General features: G+C 40.3%; 1 protein-coding gene across 1 annotated transcript in view; it reads right to left on the reverse strand.

The window, feature by feature from the left end:
* CYP7B1 (cytochrome P450 family 7 subfamily B member 1) overlaps positions 1-27,482 on the reverse strand; it is a 102,619-nt gene that overhangs the window by 13,613 nt on the left and 61,524 nt on the right. The window contains exons 2-4 of the mRNA XM_081204658.1: positions 12,779-12,915; positions 2,702-3,292; positions 2,030-2,236 (exon numbers count right to left, since the gene is read on the reverse strand). Coding sequence (XP_081060784.1) covers positions 2,030-2,236; positions 2,702-3,292; positions 12,779-12,915 — 935 coding nt within the window. The remainder of the gene's footprint in view (positions 1-2,029; positions 2,237-2,701; positions 3,293-12,778; positions 12,916-27,482) is intronic.

Here is a 27,482-nt window from a genome sequence, read left to right on the forward strand (position 1 = left end):
TATTTCTGGGTTAGCGGAGTCTGTAACCTGAAGCGTATGTAACCTGAACCATCTGTAACCCGAAGTACCACTGTATAGTCTGATTACACTCTGGATTTAACCTTCATTAGCAGATTTCTTATAATCCTATGCACTTGCTCGAAATAATTTTATGTAAGCCCCCATATAAAGTATATTTTATCTTTAGCTAATCAAATACTTCAGTAATAGCTGGGATAGCATTCCCCATCTTTACCAGATGCAAAGAAGAAGCGTTTGTTTATTTATTTCAGGGCCAATACACTGTGGGAAAATCATTCCTTGAGGGCCTGTTATGAACAGCACTTCTCATCAAGTGCATAAAATATTATATTAGAGCCATTAAATCAAATCTTATTTGCATTGTAATAGAAAGCACAAACTATTTATTTATTAGAGTTAGCCTGTTTAGTATATATATTTAACAGGCTTACTCAAATAAATAAATAAACTGATTAACTCCTAAAAACAGAGAGAATGAGTTAATTCTTCAGTACATAAAGAATAGCATAGAATGAGTGAGAGTGATGTAAACTTGTTGCTAAGATGTCTCAGTCCAGAGGCGGCACTGAGTTGTGGAGTCAGCAAAGCACCCATGATCCATGGCTACAACACCAAGCATATTTACAAGTACCTAGGCATAACTGTCTTGAGCATCAGAGTTGCTGAGCTGTACTGAGATGACCAGGAAGGTTGTTTCTAGAGATATACCTGAGTACTTGAATTGAGGCTACATTCCTACGCTACTTACCTGCAATTGGTTCTTTGAACCAATTCAAATACTTGGAATGGGACTGCACTACTTCAGAATGCAAGAGGTCAGCGGCAGAGGAAGCTGCTCGGGCGCCTGGCGCGGGGCGCCCAGGGGCAGGCTGAGCTGCCCATAGGGGCAGGATGAGGGCGGGGTGCACCGTGGGGCCTCCGGAGTCTGCCTGCCTCCTCCCACTCAGCCGACCTACAGCTGGGGGGGGGAGCAGTGGGCGGACCGTTTGGGCAGTGTGGAGCCTGCGCGCACCCAAGCGCCCAGAAGAGACGCGTGGCTTGGGCACGCTGCAGGCCCTGCTGTGAGTGCCGCCCAACATTTTGTCACCCAAACCCTCCTTACTACTACTACTACTAATTTATTATTTGTACCCTGCCCATCTGGCTGGGCTTCCCCAGCCACTCTGGGCAGCTTCTAACAAAGATTAAAAATACATAAAAATGTCACACATTAAAAACTTCCCTAAACAGACCTCCTGACCTAGTTTTGTGCATCCTAAACATGGGTTTTCACATGCAGTGTGTGATATATATATATATATATATGGTTTTCATATTTCCATTGTGTCACATTTCATGCTAATTATTTATTGCTTAAAGACAGATGAGGATTGTACATAATCCATTTCTATCTAGAAAAGCTACTGAGCAAAAAACAAAACAAAAACTCTTCCCCTCCAAGTAACCATGCTTAAAAAAATGGGAGGCTAGTCAAGTTTCCTCACACACCTAATGTTTGTAAATAGCTATTTTTGTCCTGAAGATATTTCCTTCTCTTTCTGCTAAGCTAGCGAGCTGCCAATCTGTGGCTCAATTAGAAAACACACTTTCCTTTATGCCTTAAAAGCTATCATCATAAAATGTAATTATATTTTTGGGCTAAATTGATAATTCCAAATACTTCTTTTCAATTTGTCTTCCCAGTATAGCACTGATGTCTCTGAAATGCATTACCACTTCAGCAGATGTTTAGAATCAAACTTCATGTGCACAAACTTTTGGTAAATAACTGCAAAGCTTTGATTCAGCCTTTTCCATACCTTGCCTACTTAATTACCTGGGATTTTTATGTTTACATGCAGCAAGTGTATCTCCAGCTATAAACTACATAATTCATAATTGATGTAAATGGTTGTTATTATGTCAATTAAGCAGCTGTGTTCTCCACCTTCTCACTAAATAGAATGAGTGATAAACGGAGTTTACAGGGAAATACCTACTTTTCTTCAGGAGGGATAAAATAAATTACCTAGGTAGACCAGGTTGTCCAATTGTTCTCTGGTGAGGTGGATGCAGTTTCCAGGCTTCCTTTCTTGACCTGTTGACTGCAGCAAATGGTCAATTTCGTCACGCACCACTGCAAGAGCTTCTGGGTGCCGCAGAAGATAATACATGGCCCAGAATGTAGCTGGAATCGTGTTTCCTACAGAGGCCCACATGAAGGCAAAATGATGTGCTGGGAGAAAATAAGTGAAAAGGAAGATTAATAGCGTTTATTACACTGATTAGATTTGCAGTGTGCTAATTAAAAGATGTTAGGACACAGACCCAGCCAAGGATCAGTGAATGCTAATGAGGACCAATAGGCTTCTGAAGTCTAATTTTCTGCTTAATGAGAATAGTTTGAAATGTAATTTCAGGGTGGGGGCGAAATAAAGGGAGGAAATGCAGCTGAGTTATAATCTCTCTCATTATCACCATTAAGTATCTTGTTTTACCACCTCAGCCAAAAAGAGAGAGAGAAAGAAAGACAGAGAGAGAATCAATTATCATACAGGGTTGTTTAAGAGTAAAACATTTTATCATTAGCCAATTAGAAAAAACATTAAAAATGTTCAAGGTCGCCATTTTGCCATTTTATTTCAAAGGTCTCTAGTAAATTATCTGATTCTAGACAAGCAATCATTAAAAAGTTTGCTACCTGCTTTGTTGCGATCGCTGAGTCCTTCATACATATCAAATAAATCTTTTCTGAATTGGACCACTTCTGAAGCCCCCAACCATCTTGACATGTTTTCAGGTAAAAACACACGGATAAGTTCTTTCCGGATACTCTTGGCCGCGCCTAATAATTCAATGGGTACATTGGCAGCTAAATAGGAAAAGCTGGCATCAAACTTATTAAACTTGTCTCCAATTGCTTCCACAATGCTGTAGTCAGCTGCACTGGGATCCTTTCCGTACAGTGTTAAAAAACTGGCTTCGAACATTAAGGAGAAGCAGAACTTGTTCATGTTCCCCATTTCCCAGTCTGTTGCTTGTGAGTACATCTTCTCAAATAGACCCTGGAGGTTTTCCATCATGCTGTCAGAGAGCACGTCCAATGGCCTGCCCAGAAGATACTGATAAGCCTTGTGTACATTCTCATCCATGTCTGGGAGACTGAGGGTGGTTGGATGGTCAAATGCCTTGGTCGATATCTGATCAGCAAGTTCTTTAAATTGGAGATATTTTCCGGTTTTGGTCACATAAGCAAACTGCAGGGGGTTCATTATGAATGTAATATATTTGCCTGAATGAGAGAGAGAGAGAGAGAGAGAGAGAGAGAGAGAGAGAGAGAGAGAGAGAATGGTTAAACTCAGTGTGACAGTTTAAGGCAACAATTCTTGTTTGAGGATTTGCCTATGTGGCAGTGGTGGAATAATCACTATCTTCCACGTGTGAGAAGTGAGATTATTTGCAAGATATGCGCCACAGATACAGTGCATTCAAATAAAATACAGGAATTAATACAGAGGCTTACATCCACTAATAAATAAAACAGTATATACAAATGGATGCCTAATCAACAAACTAATGCGACAAACTATAAACCGTTCCTGAAAACAAATGCATATTAAGCATTTAAGTATTCCTCAGCAGTAATAAATAAATAAATAAATAAAAATTCGCCATATTGCCGCGGTAAATCTTGCCATTTAGCTAATTAGCCTGGATGATATGGTAAGCTAACCACTCATGACAGTGAAAAGTCTATGCACAAATAATAGTCATACTAGTATTAAGGAAAGCATTATTATAATGGTTGTACTCAGTCACATGTACTTTTAGAAAATCTTCCAAAGTTCTGTTTTCACATGCCAGCTATAGGCCTCAAAACATGACTTCATTACTTGCATGTTGCGCCTGCTGACAAGCTATGAATGGTTGTTCCAGGTTCTTTTCATACAATTATTTATTTTTATTAAACAATATAACCTGTATGGAGAATTCAAACACATCTATGATTTATTGACTAGACATGCCAATCCTAAACCCTATTTACACCAATAAGGTTTATTACCTAGTAAGGTTGGTTTGAGCAAAGATGGGGAACCTGGACTTCCATCAATCCAGACAACATGGCGTTGGTCAAGGATTATGGGAGTTCTAGTCCAACAACACCTGGAGGGCAGTTCTATGTATTCAGGAGGATGTTCAATGGATTGCATGAGTTTAGAGCCTAAATTATAATCAATCAGGCTCAAGATTCTAGGAATCTCATGATCATTGTAGCTGGTTGATGCTAGTTATTGATTCTACTCATACACGCACACTTGGAGTCAATTAATACCTTCAGACTGAGGAAAGGGGAAATTGCATGCCTGACCATTCATCTTCATAGAAAGATAGGCTTATTCTGTGGACACAATAGCTTTCCACATATGGGGAATTAAAAAAACCCAAACAAATCACAAATGAAAACAAGCATTCAACAATTTAAGCCCCTGAAGCCTTTATTTTTAAAATGATTTCAAAGTTCAAAGAGAGATGCTCTAAATGCTACTGCTGAACATACAGGTCATCTGTCTACCTCATCTTTGTGGTGCTGTCCATTAGGTTTGGAATATTTCAAAAAGTGAAAATCAGGACAAAAAAGTTGTTTAGCCTTTTTTTTATTATTTAGAAAATCTCAAATAAAAAGGTAATTCGCCAAAATATACCCAGAGAGAGTGCTACATGGCATAAAAGAGGTTTAGACTGTTCTGCCAGTAAGTAAGTGCTAAATTCTTATTTCTAAGTAAATAGCCCTCAGCAAGTACTGTGTGCCTTCAAGCAGGTAGTCCCCAGCAACACAATTTATTGCCTCCCCCTCCATTCCTTGTTTTCCTCCTAATTTTCTCTAAACCGTGTAATTATTTCTATCTTAAAATAATAAAGGTTTAATAATAATAATAATAATAATAATAATAATAATAATAATAAAGGTTCTGGTTGGTGTTGGTGTAAGATTTAGCACAGGATATTGGGACACCATTACAGTTTCCAGACATAGGATGAGAGGTGCAAAAAGAGAACCCCTGTATTCTACAATTTATACCTTTTCCTCCTGAAGTGCAAGGTATTCAGACTATTCCCTACCCCTCTTCTATGCAACCCTGGGATCCTGCCCACTAATTCTGTTGTGTAAAATGACTCAAACTGGTACAAGCAACCTTTCAAATACCATCTCAGTGCATCTGAACAATAAAAATAAATAAATACTCTGAACAGTTTGTATTCAGAAAAAAATAAAGAAGAAACGTCTTCAGAGTTTTGCCCAAAACTCTTGAGAGACTTGAGCATTATTTTTTTTCCTGGCTCCAACCCAATCTTTTACAATGAATTCATCCTGGAGTCGCTTTTTATTATAGGCATTAAAGTTGTGACCGAGAGACTGAAAATACTACATTCTGCTCTGGTATTTAACAAGCTGATTTTGAATGCTATTAACCTGAAGATGTCAGCTAGCTTCCCAACTTTGAGCATTCAGGGTAAACAATTTAAGATTTCTTTAAAAATTAATTAATATTAATTTAAACCATCTGTCCACCATCTGCTATTTTCAGATGAAAAAAAAAATGAGCTGCTTTTTTGTGATCTTCACTCCAACATTTTGCAAAACAATTCCCAATTCTTATATATTTAAATATCAACATAATTTCAAGTGAATAATCTTTCCAGGATGGGTGACTATTCTAGTATCACCCCTGTTTTGAATGCACTAGATTGGAATAAGGTCCTATATGATATTAATATGAGCCCCTAAACTGTACTCCCCTAGGAAATATCTGAAACAGGTTCCAAGTAAATTTGTTTAGGACAGAGCTTACAGTATCTTTATAAACACTTGTTCATTGCAAGTACATTCAAAAGCATGCAATACAATCCTGACAAATAAAGTGTCAGAACATCAACACCTCAATTACTCTGCTGCGTTTTTGGTTATCACATGCCAAAAAGTGAACCCCCAGTTTTTGCAAAGTCACTGCTGAAGTCAACACAGTCACTGAAATGGAAGAAATAAATTGAAAAATGTAGTTTGCTTATTAATTTAATATGGAAAAGTAATTGCATGCTGAATCAAATTTAGTTAATTTACAATAACAAAGCACCCACTAAAAACCATTTCCAAATCATTACTTTAAAGGAAGAATGGGGGGAAAGATAATACAACCCACAAGCATAGCATTTGGGGACAATCTCTCTGCACAAAGTTCCACAGATCAAATCCTTTATTATAAATGAATTACATGAAAAGGGTAAGGCTACAATCCCACATACTCCTCTGTAAATATGTCCAGGATATTGCTGCATGGTCAATTCATTTCAATTCATTTAAAGGCTTTGATCAGAATCATACCCATATGGTTTATAATTGTATTTGTTTTGACACTACCTGCCACAAAGAAGCAAACTTCACGTTACCCCAGCCCTAAATTTGAAAGCACAAGACATGTTAGGCGCAAGGCCTGCTGGACTGAACATGTGAATAATAATGCCCACTGAACTCTGTGAGTCCAGCCTGGCTCTCAGGATTGAAGCCAACACATTCTGGACTGGGCAAATCAGCCTGTTTAAAACAGTCCTTTATGTCAACCTGACCATTCTGCTTTGCATTACAGAATTGAGTGGGCATCACAATAATCTCATGATTGCTTTTATTTACACATAAAAACCTGTCACAGCAGACACTAGATACTGAATTTATTCCACCCCAAATAATTTAATTAAAAATAATTTAATTAATTTTAACAATTTTTAAAGCATTATAATACATTTATACATGCATTTTCCATAGCTCATGGTGATTCACATAAAAAGAAGTAACATAAAAATGAGCCCAGGCAATAAAAAGCTCACACAAGCATAACTTAGCTGTGCTTATTTCTGTTGGCTGAAAAGACTTTGTTCCACTCCCCACCAGTAAACATACATAGATGAAGATAGATTCTCTTTCTACATTTACTTGAAAATAAGCCCATTCCTTTCAAACTCATCCTGACACTTGGCCAGTCCAGTCTCAGCCACAAATACCTCAGAGGAGCTCTGTTTTGTGCTTTAAAACTCCAAAATCCATCACCGCAAGCTCACAAGCCGGAGTACCCGTCTGACTGGTTGTGGGAGCAGGTTCCCACATCTGCCAAGGAGTTCAAGGGATCAGAGCACAAGTCTTCCTAAAAGCAGCCTGCTTTCTGTATTAAATCCATTTATACTAGGTCCACAGTGACAGTTTAATGAAGTTCCCCTTACGAGTCTGGCAATGTCTGCTGATGCTAAAATCTCTTCTCCCCAGTGGAATATGAAGAGACATGTCTGTATGGGACAGCCATGTAGAAACTCCTTACTGCCTAATAAGCAGAGTCAGCTCTTCTATTTAATTGCATGAAAAGAAGTAAGAAAAAAAGAAAGAAAAGCCACTTCTAATCCTGGAGAGTAAAAGGTTCTTAAGGGGTTTTGTGGTGTTTTTGTTTGTTTGTTTGTTTCTGGTTATTGACGCTGCTTATTTGCTCCCAAACCTCCGACTTCTGCTACAGTTTCTATTACAAAGACTTCACAACCGCTAGTTTGTATTGTATCTTTGTAGCAAAAAAAGCATAGCATGCAAGATAGGAGGAACGAAGTCACTGGAGAATCCTGTCATTTTGGAAGTACAGTGGTGCCTCTCAAGACGAAATTAATTCGTTCCGCGAGTTTTTTCGTCTTGCGGTTTTTTTCGTCTTGCGAAGCACGGTGTCGGAAAAGTTTTGGAAAAGCTTCAAAAATCACCAAAGTCTTCAAAGACCTCAAAAAAGGCTACCACACCGCGTGCTATGAGTTGCTCCTCGAAGTCAAGTCGCAACTGTATTAACGGTTTTAAGAAAAAGGAAACAAACTTGCAAGATGTTTCCGTCTTGCGAAGCAAGCCCATAGGGAAAATCGTCTTGCGAAGCAACTCAAAAAACCAAAAACCCTTTCGTTTTGCGAGTTTTCCGTCTTGCGAGGCATTCGTCTTGCGAGGTACCACTGTAGTGCCGCAACACTGAGTATTTTAATACTGCTAAGAATAACACCACATATAGCATATAGCTGTAGATGATAGATGATAGATAGATGATAGATAGATAGATAGATAGATAGATAGATAGATAGATAGATAGATAGATAGATGATAGATGATGATAGATGATAGATTGATAGATAGATGATAGACACGACACTGGTATCAGAGCCTGCAATAAACCCAGATGCCAACTTTGTTGCCACATACACCTGGACAACACCATTACTGGCCCCAACAACATCAAACATACCATCTCGGGACTATTTAATTGCTCATCTTCTAACATTGTGTTTGCCATCAAATGCCAACAGTGCCCTTCAGCTCTCCATATTGGACAAACAGGCCAAACCCTATGCCAAAGGATAAGTGGATATAAAACTGACATCAGGAATCACAAGACAGAGAAACCAGTAGGAGAACACTTCAACCCCCCAGGACATTCTATACAAGATCTCAAAGTAGCTGTCTTATTACAAAAGAATTTCAGAAATAGACTGGAAAGAGAAGTTGCTGAATTGCAACTTATTACCAAACTTAAAACCATGGAGAGACCTGCTCTGAATAGAGACATTGGATTCTTATCTCATTATACATGATAAAGCTATTTTTAGCCATCTCACCCCTTGCTTTTTCCTGTAAGACCAATTGCAGTCTTCAACAGTCGTCAACAGGTTTACCACACCTATCAGCCAATCACCCATTCCCACCACCCTTCTGAGTAATACCCCTCCCCACCCTCTTACTATATATAAGGGTCTGGTGACTTCTGTTTCAGTGTATCTAAAGAAGTGCGCATGCACACGAAAGCTCATACCAATAACAAACTTAGTTGGTCTCTAAGGTGCTACTGGAAGGATTTTTTTTTATTTTGTTTTGACTACAGCAGACCAACACAGCTTCCTACCTGTAACTAACTAGATAGATAGATAGATAGATAGATGATAGATAGATAGATATAGATGATAGATGATAGATGTTGTTGTTGTTGTTCTTTAGTTGTGTCCAACTCTTCGTGACCCCATGGAGCAGAGCACGCCAGGCACTCCTGTTTTCCACTGCCTCCCGCAGTCAAACCCATGTTAGTAGCTTCGAGAACACTATCCAACCATCTTGTCCTCTGTCGTCCCCTTCTCCTTGTGCCCTTAATCTTTCCCAACAACAGGGTCTAGATATAATGGAATGTTTGGCATGGGCTACAGCATGATCAAGTAATATTATATACATTGATGGGGGTTTTACTGTTTTAAATGTTTTAGCAATGACTGTTTTAAATAGACTGACCCACAAGCAAATTATGCCGGTGTGTTCAAATTCAAGCTGGCCTATTCCTGAACAACTTGATAGGACCTGTTCCCTGGCACAAAGCAAGCTAACTTGGAAGTAAAGTCTCTATGGTTGCAGGAAGAGTTACACTTCAAGGGAAGAAGGACAAACACTCAGAGGATGAACTACAAAATGGCATCCTCCTCAAAATGGCATCCCCCCAGCAAAGAAGGGTTGGGTGAAGATCTACATCAGGAACAAGGAAGGAATAATTATCTACGTTGGGAACTGCTGACCCTGTGGATCCTGCCACCTGAGGCACACACACACACACACACACACACACACACACACACCTCATGACTGGGCCAACTCTGCTTCAGGCATATACAACAGCAAAGGTATTTTAAAAATATCAGCAGACAAAGCGCACTTTTGTCAAGGCTGTAATAAAAGGTTTGATTTATGCAAAATATGCAATAGGTTCATCACAAATACTGCATCTGAGAAAAGAGGCTCCAGTTCATGAATGCTTGTGCCAACATATATTTGTTACTCTTTTAACAAACCACAGAACTCTTCAGGAACGCCAGCTTGGCCCCGCAACTGTGGGTGCCCGGTGCTGTGGGTGTCATGCAACATGGATGGCCCAGGCACCAAAATTTGTGGGTGCCTGGCCCCTTCAAGGGGAATTTTGTGGGTGCTCAGGCACCTAGAGCCCCAGGGATTTGGCACCTATGGGGATCTTGGTTGCTTTTCTTATGACAGATTAACATGTCTTCCCCTTTGAGGTTCTTCGCAGCATTTCGATAGAGGCAGACATGGCATTATGACAAACAGAGCAAACTTTTAAGATTTGCAGCGCTGTCATCTACCTGGAGGATCAAGAAGTACAGGTTGAGTCTTTAAGTACCATTGTATAGAAATGACAGGGGTTTTTTGGAGGGGAGATAGGGAAGATGATCACATTTATGTAATAGTGGTCTTATTAGGAAGATTTTGCTGAACTGCTGACAATGATGTACAGTAGCGATTCGTTGGAATGACGTTTGGGGAAAACGATTCTGCTGCACCACCACACAAAACCAATTAGAGAACTATTTTCTGCGACAGGTCAGGAATTTACATTGTTTCTTGTGGAAAGATGTGCTTTTTAATTTCTTTATTAAGATGACATCCATGTCCCTTGAGACTTTTCGGGATGACAATCATTTGCTCATCACACGGGAAAGTACAATCAGTGAAATCATGTTACCAGTCCAGGGCAATGCCAGAAACTCCAAGCATCGTTCCACATTTTCCAAATGAACTACTCCGGGAACCAATAATTAGAACAATATATATTGGCAGTAATTTTTGACAGGACCTTTAGCTACACACCAAGCAGAGAAAGTAATGATAGAGCATACACATCAGAACTGCTGTAGATTATTTGATCGTTCTGTATATGTCAATTTTGCCAATTCAAAAAGACATCACGAGATGCTGCGTATATTGGTATTGGGGGTCACGATGCACAGTGCTTATTACGGCTTATTACTCTTTCTACTTTATGAGCTGCAGATATTCAGTATTAACAAAAACCAGGAAGTGTCATGAAGTAATAAAAACTCTGATGTTCCTGAGAAACAATACTATCTATAATTCAGTCTATTCTGCTTACTATCTCATGGTATCATAATGCAATACTTTAAAAAGTGACTTGGCTTAACAATGAGCTATTAAATAATTATGTTTGAAATTGTAACTATACAAAAAAAGGAGGAGGATGCTGTCACACCTATAGTGTGTTTACATCATTTCTTTCTCTCACTTGCCTATATTAAAAAGGAAATGCTACTCTTGGGGATTTGGGGAGGTGGAATTGAGTTTCTAAAACAAATTTACTGACCAACATTTCATAATTTGCAATTAAAATTAATTTAAAATAGTTTATGAAAAACATGTTCAGAAGTACAAAATGTTTTTGTTTTGTCCGGATGTCAGTTCTTATATTAGATACCTTGCTGGAGTGTTTATTTAGCAGCCTGATGAAAGTCTGACAAGCTGAACTTCGGCTTATATTTTGCAGATTTTTTCATTGCTTTTGCCCACAACATTATCTGCCCCCTTTTCCTCCCCACAATCTCTCCACAGGAAAACAGATGTGGAGCACCCAAGGGACCATTGCTGCCTCCCCCTTCTATCCACCAAGCCTGCTTCCTCTAAATCACTAAATTCCCCACCACCATCATTTTGTGCCCACCAAATCAAAGTACTGGATTAGTAGACTGCTTATTTTATGATGCATGCTGTATACAGAGTTCTGTGTTCCCTGTGTGATAAGCACTTCAGCTGCAACCCTGTGCAATGTTAGGATGCTTAAATTCCATCGTTGTCAGTAAATTTAAGCAGTTTTTTTTTATTGCAGCTCTGATCTTTAGAAATAATAAAAAAGCAAAGTCCCAGTTTGCAAACCTAGGTTCACCCTCGCTTAGACAGTAAAACCTGTGTAACTTTGATGCATGATGGTATGTAACTACAGAATTGTGTACAAAGTAAAGACTACAGAGATAGGAGCAGCTCCTGTTATTCTGCATTTATGAAGATGTGTGTTCAGAGCTATGGGTCATTGGAGAAGTAGTTTCACTGTTCTCATTCTAATGAAACAATGAATTAATGTGTCAGTCACTTTTCTGTGCTTCTGTCAACTCCACTGTAAAAAAATAGACAGAAAGACATTTTGCTTTTTTTTTTTAAAGCCATTGTCTAAATATGACCTAGCAATTTCTGCTGTAGATGATGTAATTTATCAGTTTAGCAGAGAGCAGAATGTAAAGAAAATACAGATAATTCATGTTTGGTAGACCAAGTATACAAAATATATTGTGTATCTATACATTTTATGCATATGTGGTGTATACATGCAAATACCCAACTATGCAGTTAGTTTTGCATATCCTATTGTGCTCTGCACTGATGTTCGTTAAAGAGTACAAGACAAAATAGACTCAGTGTAAAGGTAACTCATGGCAAAGAGCATAAAGCAGCCAAGGGCTCTATTCAAACTGACCTCAGCAAATCATACCTCCTCATCTTCAAAGGTCTAGTGCAGGTATGTCCAAAGGCCGGCCTAATCTGGCCCACCATTTGGTTTAATCTGGCCCCTTAAAAAAGCTCAGCAACTTTCAACTTTGGAGAAAAATCCCAGCAACTTCAATCCTAAAAAAAGGTCAACAACTTTAGTCGGCCCTCATGCATGTTCACTTCATCAAATCTGGCCCTCTTTGAAAAAAGTTTGGACACCCCTAGCCTAGTGGAAGAAGTACATCTGCCCCCGCCCTTGAAAGAGCACTGAGGAAAGATACTCCTCACTGAGGAGACTGGCATCTCAGTTAAGGTGATTACTCCCAAGGTTCTCACATACTTAAGCATATCTTCACACACTCTTAAAGAACTAAATGTCTTTCTCACCAGCAAGGTGGACGGTAAAAACATCTCCGTATTTCTGTTGCAAAGATAACAAAAACTTGGTAGGGTCGTTTCTAAAATTCAGGGCTTCTCCCAGGAAAGGAATCCAACCATTTATTAAGGGCGCCTCTCCTGGTCTCCTGTAAAATAAATAGATACATAGAAAGCATTGTTAATTCATTTGCCTAAGGAGATGAACATTTCACAATTTTCTGAGTTGGGTGTGGAGGATCTAGTCCAAAGCTCTTTGTGTTTCCAGGTGTGCATAGGAGAAGTCCTATGCAAGGAAGAAGCCTGTATAGGGCAGCCACACAGAGGAATTCCTATGTGCTTGTGGGAGTTGCATATACATCAAAGCTTCTAAGAGTGTCATAAATCCATGGATTGGGTCGATTAACTTCAGTGTAAAGTAAACATTGGAAGAAGAGAGAGCTTGATTCTCTAGGGGACAAATTCAAGGGGTTTGTGGGAAATATAACTGCAATTATCCCACAGCTCCTTTTAAAAATCTAAGGAAACTTTCCAAATTAAAGTAAAATATGCAAATGTAGACAATCAGGTTTCTTGATGATTTTTATCTGCATAGACATACAAACCATACGTTAGATTTTTAAAATATCTGAACATATAAATTTCAATGGGATTAAAACAAATATCCAACTTGAATACAATTAAAATAGAAATGTAATAGCTAAATAACACAATAGCTAACCATTCCAAGTCATTAACAAGTTCACAATGAAAGCAACATTTGTCTCCTGAGTAGCCCTGCTTAGCTTCCTGAACCTGATTTTTTACAAAGATGCCAAGTCTTTTATAGAAATGATTAAAACATATATATAATGCATTAAAAAGCCTCTGATACCATAGTCCCATCTGGAAAAGTGACTTACACTACATACAGAGCAACTCAATTTGATTAATCGCAAGATATTTACTAGCTTGAATCTAATCAAAGATCAAGGGATCACAAGCATTACTACTACCATACATGGCATGAAAATTTATGTGGCTGGATTAACCCTATCATAGCCTCTCATAAAATGAAAGATTTTTTAAAAAGAAAAAAGAAACTTTTTACTTACTATTACTATTATTTAGTTTAAAAAACCCTGGTGATTGAACAATATAGGTGAAAGATGAAACCCAATATTATTTCTATTTTGAAAACTTTGGTGATCACTTAACTAAAACAAAAATGATTTAATTCTGCATAAATTTGCATATGAAAAGCACAATAGTTCTAAGGAAACTGTACTTTGTAGATACAAATAATTATAGAAGATGCATTATTTCTTGTTCACACAATCCTCTTTTAAGATGGCATTTCACAATTAGAGTTTCAGTCAGTACTTGTAAAAATAGAATTTAAGCAAAATCTGTTACCCAATTAATTTGGGGCAGCTTTCTAGCTGAGCAAAATGGCTAAATGAATCAATAGCTCAAATCAAGCTATTGATTTAAACATTGCTGCCCTAAATATTTTATTAATATATAACTGTCAGTATACTGGATTTTCACAATGAAACAGAGAACAGCTCTGCCCCAGTAAGGTTACAATATATAGTCTTGAGAGATGGGAAAGATGGAACAGGAGAACAGAAGTGGGAGAGACACAGCTATTGAGATAAAAGTGAGCAAATTCTGTTACACAGACCTAGGTCTTGTCCATTACAGATGAAGACTAAATATTAAGAATAAGGATTCAAAGGGGTGTGGAGGGAGAACAAAAGAACTGGTAAACTAACTGCCAAGTTTGGCTCACCAAACATTTAGGGAGTACCTCAGAATATTTTTCATTTGGGTGGCTGTGCTTTAAAGCTGACTGCTGACTAGCAGATGCAGGGGAAAAACAAGCTGTTTTGTTGTTTTTGACACTCTGAGTTTATAGAGCTAGTATACTAGAAAATCTCTAGCAGTTACTGTCTGTTGATTTGGCACAAATATTGCCCTGGACACAGAAAACTTGCTAATGGTTAATTCTCCGTGAAATGACAAAATCGAGAGAAAAAGCAGAGAATAGATGGAATCATCTCTGCCGTGTTATGGCAGCCCACATCCGACCTACAATTAGTGTCTCACAGCTACTAACCTATTCAGATGGTATACCTGTTATTCCTTTTGGGGGGGCGCCAGTGGCCAACATTCGCTTTCGGACAATACATTGCTCAAGTAACATTGTGACAAATCCATTTAGATTGGCGGTTTGTCATATTCTAATTTAATGCACCTCGTTTCAACCTCCCTGCTCTGTCATCCGGTCAAAAGCTGTATTCTTCACGGGCTTTCCACCGGGTAGAAAAGACACAGCTCAGAAATCCAGGAGGAAATTAACTTAATGCTCCAAGTCTGGAAGATCACATCGGGGAGACATCTTGCCATTGCAAAGACGTGAGGGTCATCGTTTGCTTCAGACAAGTTTGGCTCAGCAGCGATAAGCTTAATACTGTAAAACAACGAGGGCCTGCAACAAAATATGGTAGTGTGTTGGACTCACTTTCAGTGCTCACATCCAGTAAGTCATACCCTCTCCCAGGACACTCCATTCTCCCCCACTTCCCTTCCCTGTTTCTGTATCCCACTACCACCACAGACACACAGCACTCTGTGGCCATTGTCCAGACTAGGTCCTCATGGGTCTTCTTTTCCTCAATAGTTTCCTCCTCTAAAATCTTTGGGGTTCTCTTGTGCATGCTGATATCCCTCTCTTATTTCTAGTACAGTGGTACCTCAGGTTAAGTACTTAATTCATTCCGGAGGTATTAACCTGAAACTGTTCTTAACCTGAGGTACCACTTTAGCTAATGGGGCCTCCCGCTGCTGCCGCACCACCAGAGCACGATTTCTGTTCTCATCCTGAAGCAAAGTTCTTAACCTGAAGCAATATTTCTGGGTTAGCGGAGTCTGTAACCTGAAGCGTATGTAACCTGAAGCGTATGTAACCCGAGGTACCACTGTAGCTCCATTTTTTGCTACAATCCTGGCAGCACTCACCGACCAAGATTCACTATTAGGTGGAGCAATACTATGACAAGGCTTTGCATATTTCAAGAGGAAAGTACAATACTGGTACCACTTATGACCCATAATATACTGATAACAGAAATGCATCTTCATTTCTGTCTTTGCTTAGGAGGATAGAGGTCATTTTGATGACTTATGGCTTCCTGCCAACTGAGCCGAGATGGCATGCTACTATATCAATAATATATTAATATATTAGCCTTCAAGTGTGCGCACTAGAATTAGATGTTTCACTCTACAAAACTTATAAAACACATCTGGACTGAGTTTCTTATGGCCTCCTCTTATTCTTATACTTCTTTTAAAGTATAACACAAAATCCATGCATTTAATTTAGAATTTAAGAGCTTGGCTGACAACATCTGCTGGCCTATGTTTTTGTTAATGTTGTGAAGGTGTTGGTTCTATAATGGGAAAATACTCTGAAGAAACAGCCGCAACATGTACCAGGTGCAATAATTTATTCCCAGGGAGCATTGACTAGAACATTTCTAAAACAGGCAATGCTAGCCTATGCATATTTACTCTCAAATAAGTGCCACAGTATTTAATGGGGATTTTCCCCTAGTAAATGTGTTCAGAGTTGCAGCCTTCCAATGCAATGCTTGCTTCTACTCAGATGTAAGTCTTACTGTATTGTGTGGGAATTACTCCCAGGTATTAAATTTATAAAATTTGTATACCACTCTTCAGCCAAATATCTCAGAGCAGTTCACAGAATAAAAATACAAGATAAAAACACAAAATACATAATAAAAACAAGAACAAAAAATTCCAGAACAATAACCTCCCACCACAGCACTTTATAAAGGTTAATAAGCAGGATGAATTGATCTATTTCAGTCGCTGGCCAGAGTGGATCAGCAGGTTAGGTACATACTTGCACCATAAAGCAATTTGGGAAATTCCTCTGCAGAACTATATTTTATTGATCTATTACAGAGTAGGTTGGGATTTTTTATCATGATGCAAGTACAGAAGTCACTACTCAATACAGTAATCCTCCAGATGCTTCAAACTCCATTGCCCATCAGCCCCAGCCAGCATGGCCAATAGCCAGGGATGATGGCAATTGTAGTCTAGCAAAATCGAAAGGTCACCAGACTGGAGGGGAAGGCTGTAACAGAGATAGAGACAGGACTTACAATATTTAGTACAATATAAACATGCATGTATTACCTTCTCAGAATTGATATGCCACATTTATTTATTTACAGAAGTATTTATATACAGTGGTACCTCGGGTTACAGATGCTTCAGGTTACAGACTCTGCTAACCCAGAAATAGTACCTCGGGTTAAGAACTTTGCTTCAGGATGAGAACAGAAATCGCACGGCGGTGGGTTATCGGCAGCGGGAGGCCCCATTAACTAAAGTGGCACCTCAGGTTAAGAACAGTTTCAGGTTAAGAACGAACCTCCGGAACGAATTAAGTTCTTAACCCGAGGTACCACTGTACTGACCTCTCATAAAACAGCAGGGCAGTGTGTTACAGTATGCATAAAATAAATAAAATAAAATAAAATATGAAAACCATTAAAATGTCTGGCTCGTGAGTCAAAGGCTGTAAACAGCTGCCTAGGCCTGTTGGCATATAGAAGACTTTAAGAAACACCTGAAAGTCAAAAGTGAAGATGCCTGGTGATTATTTGCTGGGAAAGTGTTCCATGGCTTGGGACTGGTGACACTAAATGCTGGACTTCTGCTTGAGGCCAGCCAGGTCTCTGTAACACAGGAGACAACTAACAGCCCTCTTCCAAATGATCTCAGTGATCAAGCTGGGATAGAAAAGCTCAGGAAGTCTTTAAGATATCCTGATCCAGATATGTCCGTATCTGCCATAGCAGCTGGTAAAAGACACTCCTAACCACACAGCTCACTTGGGCCTCTGACGACAACTATGCATCTAGCAGCTATGTACCTAGAATCATAGAACTGTAGAGTTGGAAGGGACCCTGAGGGTCATTTAGTCCAACCTGCAAATTTAGAGAGAGTGCAACTCCCTCCAACGCAGGCAACTAGCCAGTTTTCCAGTTGCTTTGATGCATGTCTAAGATGCTGAAGTATTTATAGCTCAGGGCTGCCCGGGCAAATGGTTTCATCAAAGATTTTAGAGCTTTATGGAAACTATTGATTTGATCTGTGTAGATGGGCCATAGCTTGGCAGGAAAGAATCTGTTTGCATGCAGAAGGTCTCAGGTTCAATCTCTGGTATCTCCAAATAGGAAAGACTCTGCTATCTTTCCTACTTAGGTTTCATCACAGAGGAAAAGGTGTTTGTAATTCACTTCCAATATACCGTATTTTTTGCTCTATAAGACTCACTTTTTCCCTCTTAAAAAGTAAGGGGAAATGTGGGTGTGTCTTATGGAGTGAATGCAGGCTGCACAGCTATCCCAGAAGCCAGAACAGCAAGAGGGATTGCTGCTTTCACTGCACAGCGATCCCTCTTGCTGTTCTGGCTTCTGAGATTCAGAATATTTTTTTTCTTGTTTTCCTCCTCCAAAAACTAGGTGCGTCTTGTGGTCTGGTGCATCTTACAGAGTGAAAAATACAGTAATTCTCAGAGCAGGAATTGAACAGGTGAATTCTTCTCATGGAATATAATACATCATAAATGCACAACACCTGTAGTTGCCATTCATGAACATAAACCTTCTGTTTAATAATGTCTGTTTACAACCAGAAACAGACATATAGTAATCTCTTGTTTGGGATAAACATTAATCCAGATCTGTCTGCAAATTGTCTACAATACATATACACACATTCTCTCTCTCTCTCTCTCTCTCTCTCTCTCTCTCACACACACACACACACACACACACGTTCATTACTTATGATAATCTCCGTTGTGGCCTGTTCTTAACCCTCCATTCTCCTGCCTGTCCTAAATCTAGCAAATCCACTTGTGGCGAGTGATGATTGACATCTGCTCTTAACATAACTTTTGCGGTATGAAAAATAATTGAAACAGCCCGCCATGGAGATGCCACCCTGATGGGGACCAGTGATATCTCTGAATAGTTTTCAGGAGGAAAAACAAGAATGCAAAGGGCCTGAAAAAGAGTCAGTAAGAAGGCATTTCCCTGGAGAATATCTTTTTCATTTTACAAAGTGGCACTGGCATCACACAGGCTGAAAAGAGCTGGTGGAAAAGAGCACTCTTGTGTAGAATTCCAGTTCAGGAGGCAGGCAAGGCATTTCCTCTCCTCATCAAAAAATGATGCAAACATAAATCTAGCAATCTAGAGGTTTTCCCCCTCTCTTTTAAAAGGGGTGTGTTTGGGGTGGGGGCAGTGCACTGGTACAGATGTATAGCAAAAGCTAATGCGAACATGTCAGAACAGTTTGCATACCTTCACTCACGATCATAATATTTAAACAGCTTCAACATGACATGCAGAAAGAGTCCCGAGGGCTTCTAACATTATTGAACACTTGGGACTGTAATGTGTACAATGAACCCAGAGGCTTTATGCCCCAGAAAGGTACGCTATAGAAACATGGTGCAGAGCCTTTCGTTTTTTAATATGATATTTTGGAAGCATGGACACTGAAGAGAATGGACAATGCTTTGTATTTTCTGAAATGTATCTGTTATGCAGTAGTCAAAAAGGACATAATATTATTTATGTTATTTTTCCTTTCCTATCTGCTAGTGTGTATCACAGAATCATAGAACTGTAGTGTTGGAAGGGACCCCATGAATCCAACCCCTTGCAATGCAGAAATCACAGCTGAAGAATCCCTGACAGATGGCCATTCAGCCTCTGTTTAAAGACTTCCGGTGAAGGAGGGCCCAAAGGAGTCTGTTCCAAACAGCTCTCAGCCATGGGTGTAGCCAAGGGGGCAGGCGGGGGGCAGCTCCCCCCCCCAGATCAAGTACAGTGGTACCTTGGTTCTCAAACGCCTTGGTACTCAAACGCCTTTCTTTTCTAATGCTGAAAACCCAGAAGTAAGCGTTCCAGTTTTCAAACGCTTTTCGGGAGCCAAACGTCCGATGTGGTTGTCGCCTATTATTTCCTGGACACCTGCACCAATCAGAAGTTGTGCCTTGGTTTTTGAACATTTCAGAAGTCAAATGGACTTCCGGAATGGATTCAGTTTGGTGCTTTTGTTTTTGCTATTTATTTTGCGTTTTTGTTTTTGAGGCTTTTTCCGTTACAGTCTTACCTCTTTTTGTGACCGCTTCATGTTGCATTTTTTCAGGTTAAGAACACGACAAACCCGGAAGTCTTTACTTCCAGGTTTCGCCGCACGTGCACGTGCAGAACCGTTCTGCGCGGTTCACACATGCGCAGAAGCCCCGCTCTGGTTGTGGACTTTTCGGGGTGTGAAGGGCACCCCAGAACGGATTGTGTCCGCAACCAGAGGTACCAATGTAATTTGTTTTTGTGGCTGTGTGAAACCCAGTTCAGCTACTGACTGATTGATTGATTGATTGATTGAGTGAGTTAGTGACTGTGGAAATGGATAAAAGCGCCCCCCCCCATCCAAACAATGACTGTCATCAGTGTAGGTAAGATTTTTTTAAAAAAAAGTTTTATCACCTACAATACTGTCTTATTTATTTTATAGTACAGTACATTGATTATTGCCTTTCATTTTATGGATCAATGGTCTCGTTAGATAGTAAAAGTCATGTTAAATTGCTGTTTTAGGGGTTGTTTTTGAAAGTCTGGAATGGATGGATCCGTTTTGCATTACTTTCTATGGGAAAGCGCGCCTTGATTTTGGAACAGACTTCTGGAACGATTAAGTTTGAGAACCAAGGTACCACTGTAGAACAACAGAAATACTTGACTAACTGATCAATCACATTGGTTCTCCCCACACACAAAAGTCCTGCCCCACCATCAAAGTCCTGCCCCCCTCCTCAACAAAAATCATGGCTACGCCCATGCTCTCAGCATCAGAAAGTTCTTCCTAATCTTTATTCAGAATCTCCGTTCTTGTAATTTGAAACCATTGGTTCAGGTCTTGTCCTTTGGATCAGTAGAAAACAATATTTTTAATCATTTGATATTATGAGAGATATTTTTTGTTGTGCATTTCCCTGAAATTCAAGTAGGATGAAGGATGGTATATAAATGTTTTAATGAATAAATGTGTTTTTTTAAAAGGGGGGAGGAAGACACACTGGTTAACACCTGATATTTTGACAAGACCCTGGAAAGCAGCTTGCTTGATCATTTGTACCTCAGAAGTGATAATCTCCCATCTATTGGTTAATTTTAGCATGTGTCTTGTCTAGTTGTATTAGAAGAAACGAGTTGGGGAGGAGGGGGAAGGGGGAATCTCAAGACAAACGTGAGGCTAAGAGAAATGGGCAATCCAATAATAATAACAAAGAGCAATGGGGGGGGGGGAGTGTAAGTTGCATTCATTGAGTTGGAGTTAACCTAAATTAGTCACACTTCAGTGTGAAATCATGGCTAATTGATTTCAGTGGGGATAAGTGTGATTAACTTAATAATTAGCAACTGATAATTATCTATATATATGCATCAAGGGCCAGCAGCATCACACAGATGGCAATAAAAGCTACAAACAATGCAACAAGTTGCGCACCCAAAATCCTACTGAATAGCGCAAGCACAGCACCTCCAACTAATATAGCAGAAAGTGGCATGTGTGAAAGTTTGTGCTATATTAGGAACAGGGGATTTCATTTTCTTGCCGTGTCTCAAGACATGGTCTGAGGATAAACAAGCAGGCAGTTTGCTGCAGTTAAGTATGGCATGCTCTGTACCTGCATGGGAGACCCCATGCATTAACCACCTTTAGTTCCATGATGGAAGAAAGGGTGGGAAATGATGTCCTAAATAAATATGAATATTTGCATCTGTAATTATTTATTATTTAGATTCATATTCCAGCCCTTACCTCAGCATCTTACAGTTAAGGTATTAGTAGAAAGAAAGAAAGAAAGAAAGAAAGAAAGAAAGAAAGAAAGAAAGAAAGAAAAGAAATAGGACTGTAATTTCTACTGGTTTAACCTGAGAATTAAGGACACACTTGTTTATTTGATTTTATTCTAGCCCATTTTTGTTTTGGTGTGTTAGGCCATTTTTAATCATTTATCATTTCCTATTGCACTAACAATGAGCATTAGCTTTTGGTAATATAATAATAATAATTTTTTATTTATACCCCGCCCTCCCCAGCCAATCCCGGGCTCAGAGCGGCTTAAAAGCAATAATAAAAACAAGATGAATGATTACAACTTAAAAACAAAAATAAAATACAACATTAAAATAATGGAACATTAAAATATTAAAATGTAGCCTCATTGCAGGAGGAGAAGGAAAAGAAAAAAGAAAGAGAGGGAGGGAGGGAATCAAATTGGCTCCAAGCCAAAGGCCAGGTGGAACAACTCTGTCTTACAGGCCCTGTGGAAAGAAATCAGATCCTGCAGGGCCCTGGTCTCATGAGGCAGAGCGTTCCACCAGGCCAGAGCCAGAGTTGAAAAGGCCCTGGCTCTGGTTGAAGCCAATCTAACTTCCTTAGGGCCCGGGACCACTAGGGTGTTGTTATTTATGGACCTTGAGGCTCTCCGTGGGGCATACCAGGAGAGGTGGTCCCTTAGGTACGAGGGTCCTAGGCCGTGAAGGGCTTTAAAGGTCAAAAGCAGCACCTTAAATCTGACCCTGTACTCCACCGGGAGCCAGTGCAGCTTGAAAAGCACTGGGTGAATATGCTCCCATGGCAAAGACCCCGTGAGGAGCCTCGCTGCAGCATTCTGTACCCGCTGGAGTTTCTGGGACAGCTTCAAGGGCAGCCCCGCGTAGAGCGAATTACAGTAGTCAAGCCTGGAGATGACCGTCGCATGGATCACTGTGGCCAGGTCGGGGCGGGAAAGGTAAGGGACCAACTGCTTGATGCGGCGAAGGTGGAAAAATGTCGCCTTGGCTGTTGCTGTAACTTGCACCTCCATGGAAAGGGAGGTGTCAAGGATTACACCCAAACTCTTAACGGAAGGCAATGGCACTAATTGGGCCCCCGCAAGAGAAGGGAGTTGGTCCCTCATCCCCATGCCATCCCGACCCAGCCATAGGACCTCTGTCTTCGAAGGATTTAGTTTCAATCGGCTCCCACGAAACCATCCAGCCACAGCTTCCAAGCATCTGGTCAGTGTGTTCGGGGCCGAGTCGGTGCGGCCATCCATCAGCAGATAGAGCTGAGTGTCATCAGCATATTGGTGACAGCCCAGCCCAAAGCTCCGGATAATCTGGGCAAGGGGGCGCATAAAGATGTTAAAAAGCATCAGGGAGAGAATTGCGCCCTGCGGCACTCCACACACTAAGGAGTGGCGCGACGACATTTCCCTCCCTAGTTCCACCCTCTGTCCCCGACCAGAGATAAAAGAGCACAACCAGTTACGGGCTATGCCCTGTATCCCCACGTCTGCGAGGCGGTGGTCCAGAAGATCATGATCGACCATGTCAAAGGCTGCTGACAAATCTAAAAGGATCAGCAGTCCTGACCCGCCTCAATCCAGTTGTCTACGGATATCATCTGTTAGGGCAACCAGAGCCGTCTCCATCCCAAAACCAGGACGGAAACCGGACTGAAATGGATCTAATGCCGATGTTTCCTCCAGAAGCCTACCAAGCTATTCAGCAACTGCTCTCTCAATTACCTTACCCAGGTATGGAAGATTTGAAACTGTGCGGTTATTGGATAGGTCTAAGGGATCTAATGAAGTTTTCTTTAAGAGTGGACACACCACTGCTTCCTTCAATTCCCATGGGAATGTCCCCGTGTCAAGGGACAAATTGATAATTTCAACCAGGGGGGTCCACGCAACATCTGGACACCCCCTAATCAGCCAAGACGGGCACAGATCAAGGAGGCAGATGGTGGGCCTACCAACTTGGAGGAATCTATCCACATCAGTAGGGAGTATCCGATCGAAATGGTCCAACACTGGACCTGAAGTCAGTCGAGGGGCCTCCAGTTCAGTCACTGTATCTAAATTGGCAGGGAGGTCACGGTGGAGCAACAGGACTTTCTCCGCAAAAAAGCTCGCGAATGCCTCACAGCTGTGGGTCGAATTTGTGCTTAAATTTGGTTGTCCTCCTAAGGACGTTATTGACCTAATTATTCTAAAAAGTTGTGCCGGGCGAGAGCTAGCAGATGCAATGGAAGCTGCAAAGTAAGATTTCTTAGCAGCTTTCATAGCCATCTCATAGGCTTTCATAAGCGTCCCATAAGATGTTCTTGAGGCTCCGTCACGAGTCCGTCGCCATACTCGCTCTAGCCATCTGAGATCCCACTTCATTTTCTGGAGCTCCTCAGTAAACCAAGGGGCCCGGTTTCGACGGGGTCGCAGAGGGCGCTTAGGCGTGATCTCATCAATGGCTGCCAATATGCCAATAATATGAAAAGATATTTAAATTTTGTTGATTTATCAGTTCATTAGTTTAAAAAAGTCAGCAATTTATTATCGTAAAATACTTCAGTCAGAAAATAGTCCCAATAAAAGTGAATGCCCAATCAGCAATGTTGCATCTATGCATGTTAATACCTGCCTGGGTTGTGGTTGATAGAACATATGATTATTTAATTCATACAATTTTCCAGAGGGCAGCAATGACAGGCGGCCTTTTAAATTTCCAACTATGCCTCTGGATGGAGTGTTGTTCCATATCATAACTGGAAATTAAAATGCTCACTTCCCATTGTTCAAATAAGTTTGAGGGGCAGGGGCCTACTAACTTAGAAAGGAGCTTGTCCAAGGGCACATTTTGAGGGTCCCCCTCAGATCTGAAACCACCCCTTTATTATAGTCTGTGAAACACAGCAGCACCTTCATTCATCTAGCTCCTGTTTTTCTAATCTAGGAACATTTATTTTGCTTATGCAGAAGAGCAATATATGTTTGAGAGTCTAACTCAATGTGTGCAACAAGATGCATTTCCAAGGATGCTTTTTTCAGTTTTCTCACTATTCGCTTCCTGAACCTTTACTTTCCCAATTGCCCTCTGGTGCCACTTTAAAAAGTTCTGTACTCATTTTTTTATTTCCACCCACGGCCACTTTATTTTTAGTCTGCACTCTTGTATGGTTTATAATTACTCCCATAGGAAAAGACAAACATTTTAAGTGTGTTCAGAAAATATGGATATACAGATACAGTGGTACCTCGGGTTACATATGCTTCAGGTTACATACACTTCAGGTTACAGACTCTGCTAACCTAGAAATAGTACCACAGGTTAAGAACTTTGCTTCAGGATGAGAACAGAAATCGTGTGGCGGTGGCGCAGCAGCAGCGGGAGGCCCCATTAGCTAAAGTGGTACCTCAGGTTAAGAACAGTTTCAGGTTAAGAACAGACCTCCAGAATGAATTAAGTACGTAACCAGAGGTACCACTGTATTGGTTCTAATATACAAGGCCCTATGCTGCTCAGGAAAACCAGGTTACTTGAGAGACCGCCTTATACTTTATATATCCAGTAGGTCACTGGTGGTCTGCCAGAGACCTTCTTAAGCTCCAAAGATCTCAGAAGCCTGTTCCACAGTAACTTGGAGCAGGGGTTTTAGCATAGCTGCCTCTGTTCTTTAGAACAGCATTCTTGCTGAGATTTGACAGGCCCCATTATCTGCATTTCCCAGAAACAACTGAAGACATTTCTCTTCTAACAGGCTTTTCCAAATGGATGACAAGGTCTCTGCTATGGGTGTCTACATGGCTCATTCCCTTCCCATAGGTTTCAATGGGAGACCAAAGACCGATTTCCAGGGCTGGTGCAATTTGTCTCCTTTCTTGGCAAATGGGAAGGATTTGAGGCCTCCCCTGATCCACCCAACACCATTTTTTAGAGCGCTGGTGGTGGCTGAACTTTCTGCTGCTGTGGTGAGGAGGCCTCTAGAATCAGGCCTCCTCCTCTGCCCACAGATTTCCTACTCAATCTGTAGAAAGGAGGAGTCTGCAGGATTCAACAACCTCTTTCCGGGAGCATAGGAATCCTCCCTAAATTACCAACAAGAGGTACTATCTTCATTGATGGTGGATGCATGCTCAATTAACAGTCAAAGAGTCGAGATGAAAGGTGAAAAGAAACCTACGACATGAACCACTTTGGACAAAATATGTGAGGAGCCAGAAAATGCACATTATGACTTTATGTAATAGTTTTATAGATACATGATGGCATGCTAAGCTAGCCTTGAGCCTGACACAGGTGCTAAATAATCAGTTCTTGCACCATCATCTCAATTTTTCCAATCAACTGCAAGGATGAAGAACATCTGTTCCACAGGCTGCATGCTTCCTTCAAATGCATGAAAATGGGGATAATTTTGACCATGAATTTAAAGAAGATTGGAAGGAATTTATTGCATATATACAGAAGCAATGTACACAGGTTAATACATTAGCAGATTTTAAAATAAAATAAAATAAAAATAATAACAATAACAATAATTTATTATTTGTACCCCGCCCATTTGGCTGGGTTTCCCCAGCCACTCTGGGTGGTTTCCAACAAATATTAAAAATACATTAAAATGTCACACATTAAAAGCTTCCCTAAACATACTTGTAAAGACATTATGACTGGACAATAAGTAATTTTAATGATTTTGTAATTTAAAATGGACATGCGGTATGATGATAAACAATGGAACCAGGGAAGGAAACAGGGGGAAGTCAACTCTATTTTTTTCTATGTATTTTTTATTTTTTGTTGTTTTTAGAAAATTAATAAAATATTTTAAAAAGAAAGGAACAAAAAGAAAATGGGGATGATTTAATAATTCCAGCTGGAATTACTAGTTAGTCAGCTTATGGATAGAGCCACAACTGGCTTGCCAGAAACAATGCAAACTAGAGAACTAAAATAATGCTAATGATGTATTGACTTGTCTCCATTCACGATCAAAGTGGCCTATAGTTATGTCATTCTAAAATATATCCTCTTCACAAACTTAATAATGATTTAGATCATCCCTGCTTTTATTTGATATGTGAGTTGCTCAGCGAGGGCTATATCCCAAACTCTACCAAACCAACAATCAACCAAGGGAGCTGACTTGTATCAGGTAAGGATATGAATCACCCTGTGATCTCGTGGCCAGGGTTGTTGGATCTCGTTCGATACACCTACTAGAGACAGGTGCCAAAGACATACTGTTAGAAGTTAAGAACGGGGGTGGGGTGGGCAGCTGAGTACATTCTGGAATTCATTTTGGGTTTCAGAACTCAACTGAGCCCCTAATTCTTTCACAAAAATCTCGCCTCCTGGTTAGCTCAAGCTTTCTTCATTTTACCATATTCAACAAGGCCAGCATCACTCCAAAGGAAGAGAGCTTGTTATCTTGAGTCCTATTGCACTTTCCAGATTGCTTGCAGACCTATACTGTCCCCTCTGAGATGGTTGGCTAACATCCCTGGCCCACTAACTCCACTCAGGGGCAAGTGATTAAGCACCCCACTGGCACATTTTCAGTATCAACTGTACTTTCAGAAGCAGGTTTCCATATTTAAGAAGGGGATAATGTGACCTATGCCAGCATGAACAGTCTAGTTTGCAAATTCTCTTTAAAAAAACAACAACAGCTATGACCGTCCTTAGCTGAGCAAGGTTTCTTTCAATTTAGATATCTCTTGCATTCTGACTATACATCAGAAAGCCATAGCAAAAGGGCCATCTGCACTCTTTTCTAAAAAAGC

This window comes from Podarcis bocagei (genome assembly GCF_964188305.1).
Source record: "Podarcis bocagei genome assembly, chromosome: 8".
In the NCBI taxonomy this organism is placed as follows: domain Eukaryota; kingdom Metazoa; phylum Chordata; class Lepidosauria; order Squamata; family Lacertidae; genus Podarcis; species Podarcis bocagei.